Below are 10100 nucleotides of genomic sequence, written 5' to 3' on the forward strand. Positions count from 1 at the left end.
TCCATAGCAATCTTCTTCTTCTGGATTTAGTTTGAAAAATTACACAAAAATAGAACCAAACGCAGGCTGCAATTTTGTCAAACAGACCTTCCTTAATTTCAACTTCTGCAAACTTCTTGGTCCCCTGGCTCTATAAAGTAGTATAAACTAAGTTAACCAAACCAAAACTGCCGTTTTGCCAAAAATAACTCCCTTGAAAAGAATCTGTGCTGTCAAAAAGATATTTCTTACAAAGTATCTGCACTTCTGCAAACTTTGTACTCCCCTGCCACAGCAAAGGCTGCAACGCTGCTTCCTTTTACAGAAGTTTATGTGATTTGAAGTGTCAGAGCATGCACCGTGCAACTAGGGGCAACTATCCTGTCAACTGGATTTTTGGTTAATTAGAATGGATGATCTTTTTACCGTTAAGAAGTAATTATGGGTTTTGAACCAGTGTGGTTTCCATTGTGACATCATGTCCCAACCAATGCACCCAATCTTACAGACCCTTTATATTAGCTAATGAATGCACCCACCCCTCTATCAAAGATCTAACTACTATTTTCTTGACGAGTTCTACATTTTAGTGGTTGAGATAGAGCATCAGAAAGCTAATGATCCCATTTAGATCGCAGCTCACCCACTGAAAACTATTGGGTAGCAAAACTACATACTTCAAGGTCAAGGCAAAGTGAACAGAAGATGGATTGAGACAATAATGGGTCCGGAGAGCGGGATCAGAGAGTTTGCAGCACTTCGTTAAAACATTTTGAACACTTTTGTCAAGAGCGGCACCAGTTGGTCCTGAAAATATTAATGGGCAGTATTTTGATACTTGAAAATTGCTCAATTGGTCATGAAAACAATAACAGGCAGGGCTTTTGATGCTGAAAATTGCTTTGTAGGACCGCAAGTTAAAAGTCCTAAGTGTGTTAATGTGTGGGTGAAGAGTATGACCCCAATGTTTCGAACCTCATCATTAAGCTTTGATTGACCCCCAAAACTTTGACACCCTTCATTAAGGTTTCATTTACCACCAAAATTTCAAATCCCCTCAAAAGTATCTCACACAGTTTGGAAGTTCCTTGGTCTAAATAAAGATTTGACAGACATTTACCTCCTGTAAAACAAGAATTTTGAATTTTCACCTCACAACATTGCTAAACTCTGGTGTCTAGAGAAAAAGGTTTCATTAACAATAAATAGCCTTCAGGGAGAAAAATGAATTCTTGCCTCAGACCATTGCTTCGTTTCGTGCTAATGATAGACTCACTCTCTGTGAAACTAGTTTCTAATTGCAAGAAAAGCAATCAATATAATACTGCTACATAAAAGCAATCACACACCCAGATCAAAGATATCTAGGCAACAATATTGTAACGTTCCTTAGATACATCATATTCATCTTCAAATACATAATTCTTACCACGTTAATCTTAATCCACCTCACAAAATTAAACTGTCCAATATTTGTCAATGAGTAGCAACCGTCTTGTCTGCATCTAGTGCCTTCTAAAAATACTTTATAAAATTAAAAACAAATAAAATTGCATCTTGCTTGGGTAGACATTTGTCAACAAAGAGAATGGCTCATATGTGGAAGCATGCACTTGATATGATCAAGAATGCTTTGAAAAATCAAAATTTCAGTCTAAACTCTAAAATACTGTTTTCCTGAAAATAATTGAATATGATGCTTAAAAAATTCCGACCATACAGCAATAACTTTAGCACATCAATTATTATACATTCCAAAGATTGCATTTTATGTATGGCAGACTGTACTCCAGAGGAAAGAATTCACCACCAGCACTTTGGTCAGGCTTCACATTGAAGCTCACCTCAACTCCCAGCAAATAGCAGAATAGTAACAACATCCAATTTTCACCAAACCTTCCACACATTTCTCGTGGCAACGAACCCAAGGGAGGAAACACTTTTGCAGCATAGGTTGATGCAATAACCCATTTAACAGATCTACTCACTAAGGTTGCATAGCTGTAAGAAGATGTGATCATAGTTTACATATTTAGTCCAATGATGCTTGTACTTGCTAATTGCAATCTCCAGCCATGGTTTCATATTGCCATTGTAATGTATCACTACTGCCCTTTCAATTTCAGTTGAGCCAACATTAGGGTTATAACCAAGACCCAACACATGCCAAGATTTGTTCAAGACATATGTTAAATTATAGAATGTGATCAGCCCAGGCGGCAGGGTACCTAGCTTCCATAACTGTCTATCCTTGTTCTGAAAGAGAGAGAGAGAGCGAGAGAATTTAGACTAATATCCACAGATAGCCTAACTACGATAATGAGACTCAGAAGTACAAAAATAGCAAGTTGGATCTTTAAAAAAAATCAAATAGCTAGAGAATTTTAGATCAACTTGAAGGTGTTGCATAGATTAATAAACATGAAAAATATTATAACAAAGCATGCATAATTTATAAGGCTACACTACTTACCAATCTTTGCCATCTATGATAAATCCCTGTTATGTTCTGCTTTTTCCATTTTTCCAGATCAAATATGTTCATTCCATATGCCCAGCCACAGGCATTTGGATCAAAATTCTTTGCAATGAGAGGGTTTGAAAAGTTGAGATATTTGTCAAACCTGTGGAAGCTTTCTCCACATGTTTCGACAGCACCAATCACCTTCCCGTGCATATCTATGTCCCAGAGAGCAGTCAGATCCTTTTGCACCACAATATCATCATCCAAAAAGAGGACTTTGTCTAGATTTGGAAAGATTTCTGGGAGGTAGAAACGAAGATGGTTGAGGATAGATAGATACTTTGGATTTCGATACTTCAAGTTGGAGTCTGCATTTGAATGGCGTATTCTAAAGTAATACTCCTTCATGGATGCAGACCCAAGCTGTCTTAAAACTGGACTATAACTAGAATTCAGCCATGTAAACTCATCAACAGTCTGAACCTGGATTGTTGCCTTCCCTGGAGGGTTTGCCAAAAACCACATTTTTATTGCAGGATAATTTAGCTTATCAGTCACCACATGAAATACATGCTTTTCTGGCTCCTGCAGATTAAAACCAAGAAGCCCCAGTCAATGAAACCTCAGATAATACATAAACCAGAGGGACTAATTTGGCTCTTTTCTAGATGCATTTTAATCCTTAGCTGAAGCAAACAGGAATCTCTTACCTTAGCATGAAACACAGTGGAGTTCACAACAACTGCCGTCGCAAGAATATTGTCAGAAAATATTGCATAATGGTAGAGATTCTTGTCATCTAATTTTCCCTTGTTCGGAAAATCTTGTTCACTAGAAGTTAAAGCATAATATGCAGTAGTCAATCGCATTGAAAGGCAATGAAGGCCTTTAGGAAGGGTTTTTGCAGCAAGCTGAGTCAAAAATGTATTTTGTTTCTTGTGCACTCGAAGTAGTTCCTCTGTAGAGTGCACCATGGCTCGGAGCTTCTTTACCATTGCAGAACAATCATCATACAATTGCTTGCCTTTGACCAAAGTTTGTTCCATGGCCTTCATTCTGTCAACAGCACTGGATCCGAAATCCAACGACACAAAACATAAATTTAATTTCTTTTCATATTGCACTAACAAAACATAGACTTGTTGATTCCATAAAGATGGCCTACAACTACTAAAACTGATTATAATGGCCACTGACAACATATCATGATATCTGCTTTGAGTACAAAATTCAAGTATCCATATATAACAGTTGATCAAATTTTAACATAGTTTATCTTTTTTTCAGCTGTGTAACTTCGCAGTCATTAAATGTTCTCAATATAGCAAATCAGCACTCACAGTTTAATGTACCTTCTCGGTAGATCAGAATCCTTGCTTGCATCACCCAAGGATCGTTGAAGCTCCTTCATGCGCTGCCTCAACTCTCGCACATAGTGAGCATTGTTGCGAATAGGTCCAAGGTTTAAGTATACCCTCGCCCTAATAAGTTGATCACGCATCTGCCTCACACGGAAATCAGGAATTACTTTTTGAATGTTTTGACTCTCAGTACTCAGTTTTTCAGAACTCCCTGAGCTGATTTCTCTGGGCTTTGTTATTCCAGGTAGCTCTAGCTTTGGATAATCCTGTTAAAAATAATCCAGTATTAACTAAATTTCCTTGATTACATGGAGTCCAGATGCAGTGAGAAGCAATCCAGGAACAAATCAGAACAGTTCACTTTTCAAAGTATGAAACAGATCGATGTTGTCAAGATATCTAACCTCTACTCTGGCAGTGGCATTCTTGGTTTCCTTCTCTTGAAAAGTAGAGGCAATGCCCCCACTCTTAATTTCTGCAAAAGGCATTCAGGTGAGATTTGCTTGATGAATATAAAATATTTAACATAAACTAAGTTTTCAGGCCTTACCACTTGTATCCTGTTCCAGGTTCCTTTCATTTTGCATGGCATTTTCAATGGACAAAGACTGTTCCTTGTTTATATTCTCGTAAGAAACTGCAGCATCATTTTCATCTTTGTAAACGATTCCAATAGGCTCTTTAAGAAGGATCCCTGGTTCCTACTCAATGACAACAACCTAAATTTCATTACTGACAGCTACATCTATACAAATGAAGTCAAAATCATAGAAGCTAATGCAAAAAGACTTTGACCTAAAAGCAGTTAAAGGTTTAAATTGTAAACAGACACAGATGCAGTCAAAACGCTTGACTGCATAATCTTAACAATAAATTCACAACACAAACCTGATGTAGGGCATTCAATTTCCTCGAATCGCTGATAAAATTCTGCAGAGTAAGTTTCCAGAAAATCTGAGTAATGCTTGCAAAACTGGACTAACTACAAGAGTTTATTTGCTTCTGAAATAAAACCCAATTCCAATCAACACACTTACAAGACTTGAAGAAGATTCTTCTAAGAAATCTCTGTGTCCTGCAAGGCATGAAATTTATACGTGAAGCCATAAAAAATTATCGCAAAGCAATTGGATAATTTTAGCTGTATATATAAATAAATCCAGAGAAAAAAATCAAACTAGGGTCTATGCAATTCTTACCAAAGGAAGCACCAAAATTCCGCATTCTGCCTGTGAAAAAGACAAGAGGCGCCATCACTGAAAAGATGAGCAAGGCAACAACAGGCCTGTGGCACTTGCCACATCTGAAAAAATTTCGAGACGAATGGCCTTCTCCTCTAAAAGAAGGCATTGCCAAGATCAAACTAGGACTCGCTTGAGGCTCTAAACTCAAGATTTGCACTAATCTTTAAATATATAGGCTTTAATCCTAAATTGAGGGCTTCCAAAAATCAGCCACGTCTCTGACTGTTTCTTATTTTTACAATGCAGACCAAATAAAACGGGCAAAAGAGTCCACTGCTTCAAACCCTATACAACAAGCTCCTGTAGATAGAAAATCTGATGCCAAAATTCGCTAAAAGGCCTCAGGATCTGAATAATTGAACCCTTCGGCACCGTATTCTATGTGTACAGCTTACATAATTGATCCATCCTTTGGCATCGGAAGTGTCACTTAATACATAGCGTGTTCCAAGAAAAGCACGAACTTAAGAACGCAAACCCGGTCCAAAAAGCACGAAATAACAGAACAAAAGTCGAAATATTGCCCTTCAATAAATAGAAATACCGAAAGACTCGACTCTGACTGCCGTTGAGGGGGTCTTTACCCCCAAAGATCCAAAACCTGCTTTATACTTCGCCGCAACAAGCTCCAGGTTGAGTCGCGCTACCTTCACCACATCAAATAAAGCCCTAGTTATCACTTACACGTCTCAAGTTCGAATCCTTTCCGTGCAAAATGCAAATTTGAGCTGAGAGATAACAAGTCCTCAGAAAATCGCTCACATTTAAGAAATTGCAGCAAATGTTGTACAATTATTTTTTCTTCTCAAACATTTTAAGCAATTACCCAGTACGCAACATCTCAGATCAGAATATTAATGCATCATACTAAAATATGCCCTTACATTGACATTGCAGGAAAAGATTACGAGCACATTAAGATTTCATGTCTAAGGTTTGCAGAGATACAGAATACGTTTTGAAATTAGGCCAAAAAAATATCAAAAAATTTCAGGCAATGCCAAATATCTAAACATTTTCGGGTCAGATGTGTGCAAAAACCAGAGTACTTAATATTTCAGGGCAATTTTTTGAGAAAACCTTACATTGGCAAACGAAGCCCAAAAAAAGATAATTTTCAACTCGTGGCTCTTGAGGTCGGTTTAGACCACTCAAATGCTCGTACAAATTGAGAGACAGCAACCGATATAATTAAAAAAACGTCAATTTTTTTCTACTGTTCAAAGTATCATGGATATTTGCCGGATTTACATTTCACGGAACTATCATGATAAAATTTGTAGGTTGAATTTACACTTTAAACCAGATTAAGAGAAAACTTCGTCGGAACTTTTAGCTGAATTTAGGTTTTACTATTGGATTTATAGGAAAACTTGCAGTTTGCTTTCACAGTGCCGACAAAAAGAGAAACAAAAAAAAGCAAAAAACGATAAATTTTGGAAGTTTGGATGACAGCCGTTCCCTTAAAACCCACGACGAAAGATTTAACAATTTCACGAGTAATAAATTCTTAAACTTACACATACCTTGATCGAATCCAGTCCACACAAATGCAAGTGCTTCTAGGTAATGCTATAAACAGTAAATACTCCAACTGTCCTAATTTTTTCTCTGTATTTCTTTAGTTTGAGCGGATTTCCCGTGTGTCTAATCTGACTTCTCAGCCTCCGACCTCTATTTTCGCTGCAAAGCTTACGTGCCTGCCTGCGTGGGAATCAACGGAATATTAAACGCTTTCACATGGCTTCTTTGCCGGCTAATGACGGCAGGAATGTTACGTCGCCTTTAACGTTTTCCCGTTAACTCACATTCTTTCCTTACACCTTACTACAGCTGACTACAGTTGTTTTTCTTTGGCGCTTATTTTCTTTTTTAGTTTATTCAACGCTTAAATATTTGCTTAACGTGGAACTTCTTTCCAACGTTTACCGTGAACTGTGCCTCGCAATTATTGACTCGTGCTTTAATAAAATTAAACTACCTTAGTTAACTCCGTTATTATCTCGTTTAAGATTTTTTTTTTATCTCGGCGGAGTAAAGCTGAAGTTTAGTGTTTAGATATCGTACGAACATAGTCGACAGACATTGTTTTTAACAGAATTCTAAAAACAAAACTAACGACAATTATTATTCTTTTAGTGATCCCGGTTTGGACTTATGTATGGACTTACTCCGGTTAAATAATTTTGCATTATTTTTTATTTTTATTTTTTTTAATTTCTACATTAATTTTTTTTTAAATGATTTTAGTGAACCCAGTTTAGACTGATCTATGGACTTAATCCAGTTAAATAATTTTGCATTATTTTATTTTATTTCTTTTAAATTTTAATAGTAATTTTAAAATAAAATAAAAAAAGATGTATGTAAGATTAATTAGTGAAGATTTCAATGTAAGGTGATATAATAGTTGGTATTTTTAGATTTGATTGTATCAGCCTTTTGAATGTGTCAAATATAATAACAAGAACTATTAGTATAATGAATTGTGAAAACCTAATATCCTTGAGGCGATCCAAGTGTGGGAACATAAATATTTTGCCAAAGGCATTCCCTGTATAAGTGAAGTGCCTACTTTTTGAAATCAATGGTCCAAAATTGACGAGAAAGATGCAAGACTATAGAATTAATGTCAGCATATGCTTGAATTTATATTAATTTAAAAAATTAAAAAAAATTATAATAAAAAATTAAAAAATATATATATTAATATGATTAATTAAAAAAATAGTGCAAAACAAAAAAAAACTATCTTTCATTATTATTTTGTTTTAATTAGAATATCTTTTGTTGGGATATTTTTAAGTTTTCAAAAAAATAATAATAATAATTAAAAAATAAAAAGAATCAACTTAATTCTAATTCTTCTTCTTGTCTATGGACTAGTTTAAAATTTATTTTAACTGTTTATGTTTTTTTTATAAAATTTATAATTAATTTAATTTGTTAAATTTTTATCTTATTAGAATTTTAATTATTGTTGAATAATTATATTTTGAATTAAAATCTATATTTTATTATATTCATTTGATAAGAATATTTTCTTTTATTATATATTCTACCTTGTTTTTTTAATTTATTCTAATTCTTCTACTTCTTTTAAGGATTAATTTATTATTTTAATAATTAATATCTTCTTACTGAATTAGAATAATAACTAAAAGATATTAGAATTAATTTAATTTATATTTGTTGTCTTATTAAAATTTTGTTTATTGTAGAATAATGATATTTGAATTTTAATTTGATCTCTATAATAAATGAAATTTCAACTTAAAACCTAAATTAAATGTTTAGAGTGAGAGAGCAAGAGAGAGTAGCTAACTTTTGATTACTCGTTTCATGTCAATAATTTAAGGATAGCATGTGTCCTTTGGGTATTATGATGAGGGTGGCATGTCATTTGATTATTATCTCCATCTCCATCTCTCTCCCCTATCTATATTTCCTTACCTCTCCCTATATCTCTCTTTTTTCTCATTCTATCCTTCCCACTCTATCTATCTATTTATCTCTCCCTCTCTCTCCCTCTCCCCTCTCTATATATTTATATCGTTCTCCAGGTCTTTATACCTATCTCCATATCTCGTTCCCTCACACACACATTCCTTGTTTCTCCCTACTTATCTCTATCTCTCTCACTCACACAAACACACACTCCATATTTCTCCCTCCCTATCTCTATCTCTCTCTTTGTCTCTATCTCAATATCTGATACACTCTTCTTTTTCATATCTCCTACTCTCTACATATCCCTCTCTACCTCTCCATATATCACTTCTTATATATTTATCTTTCTATCTCTCTATCACCCCTTCTCTCGTTGTCACCATCTATATCTATTTCTCGTTCTCCCACTTTTGCTCTCCTTTCATCTCTCCCTCTCTCTCATCCCTTTATAATTTACAAGTTATATCTACTATCTCCTTTTTATTCATATATATCCCTCTCTCTCTCTCTCTCCCTATTTCTATCTTATCTCTCTCTCTCTCCCCATCACTACCTCTTTTTATATCTCTTCCAATATATGTCTATCTCTCTATATCCCCCAATTTCTCTCACCTTCTCTCCATCTATATTTTCTATCTCCAGTTCTTTCTATTTATCTCTATTTATCTCTCTTTATCTCTCTCCCTCCCCTCACTCTCTATATCTACTTATATCTTTATCTCTCTAACTCTATCTCACCATCTATATGTATCTCTCTATGTCTCCCTCTTCCTTTATAGATATCTCTACCTCTTCCCCACCATCTCTCCTGGCTCTCTATCCCCTTTCTACATCTCTCCCTCTACCTCCCTCTATCTTGCTATCGATTTTCCTCTCTCTCTCTCTCTCTCTCTCTCTCTCTCTCTCTCTCTCTATATATATATATATATATATATTACTTCCTATCTCTATCTTTATCTTTCTATCTCTCCCTCTCGCTCTCTCATTATTTATTTTTCTCTTCCATCTTTATCTATTTCTATCCCCTCTCTCTTTATCTCTCCATATCTCTTTTGTTCTCTCCATCTTCCTCAAGTCTCATTCTCTATCTCTATCTCTATCTCTATCTCTATCTCTATCTCTATCTCTATCTCTATCTCTATCTCTATATCTATCTCTATCTCTATCTCTATCTCTATCTTTATCTCTATCTCTATCTCTATCTCTACCTCTACCTCTACCTCTACCTCTACCTCTATCTCTCTCTTTATACATCCCTCTCTCACTCTTCCCCCTCTATGTATACCTCTTTCTAGCCCTATCTCAACCTCTCTCTTGCTCTCACTCTATTGCAACGCATAACATGAGGTTGTTGGTAATGTAACTTGATTATCTTCTCAATTGAAATGTTTTGTTTCAGTTGTGACTAGATCTATGTAAGTGGATGCATAGTTGATTTTGAGCTATTACTTCTCTATTGGGACCTTTGTTTCACAAACACGAATATGGACTACCAAGTGACCTCATCTACTACACAAATTTATCCAAAAAATAGACCAATTTTTTTCCTAATCAACACTCCATACCTCTTCGACATGTACCCATTGCACACTAAGGTGCAAT

General features: G+C 35.2%; 1 protein-coding gene across 4 annotated transcripts; it reads right to left on the bottom strand.

The window, feature by feature from the left end:
* Nucleotides 1–1488: 1488 nt before the first annotated feature.
* LOC131070327 (probable galacturonosyltransferase 4) lies at nt 1489–6741 on the bottom strand. 4 transcript variants are annotated; one of them, XM_058005841.2, is made up of 10 exons: nt 6575–6741; nt 5004–5695; nt 4842–4879; nt 4693–4734; nt 4355–4505; nt 4209–4279; nt 3784–4070; nt 3154–3511; nt 2453–3028; nt 1489–2235 (listed from the first exon to the last, which is right to left on the bottom strand). In XM_058005841.2, exons 2-10 carry the CDS (start codon nt 5152–5154, stop codon nt 1960–1962), a joined length of 1950 nt encoding a protein of 649 aa, XP_057861824.1. In that variant the 5' UTR covers nt 5155–5695; nt 6575–6741; the 3' UTR covers nt 1489–1959. The 4 variants fall into 4 exon arrangements, with proteins under 4 accessions (XP_057861824.1, XP_057861822.1, XP_057861823.1 ...); XM_058005839.2 differs by lacking the exon at nt 6575–6741 and adding an exon at nt 6134–6377; XM_058005840.2 differs by lacking the exon at nt 6575–6741 and adding an exon at nt 6134–6377 and having other exon boundaries at nt 5004–5776.
* Between the last annotated feature and the right edge of the window lie 3359 nt (nt 6742–10100).

This window comes from Cryptomeria japonica, chromosome 1, assembly GCF_030272615.1.
Source record: "Cryptomeria japonica chromosome 1, Sugi_1.0, whole genome shotgun sequence".
NCBI classification, from domain to species: Eukaryota; Viridiplantae; Streptophyta; class Pinopsida; order Cupressales; family Cupressaceae; genus Cryptomeria; species Cryptomeria japonica.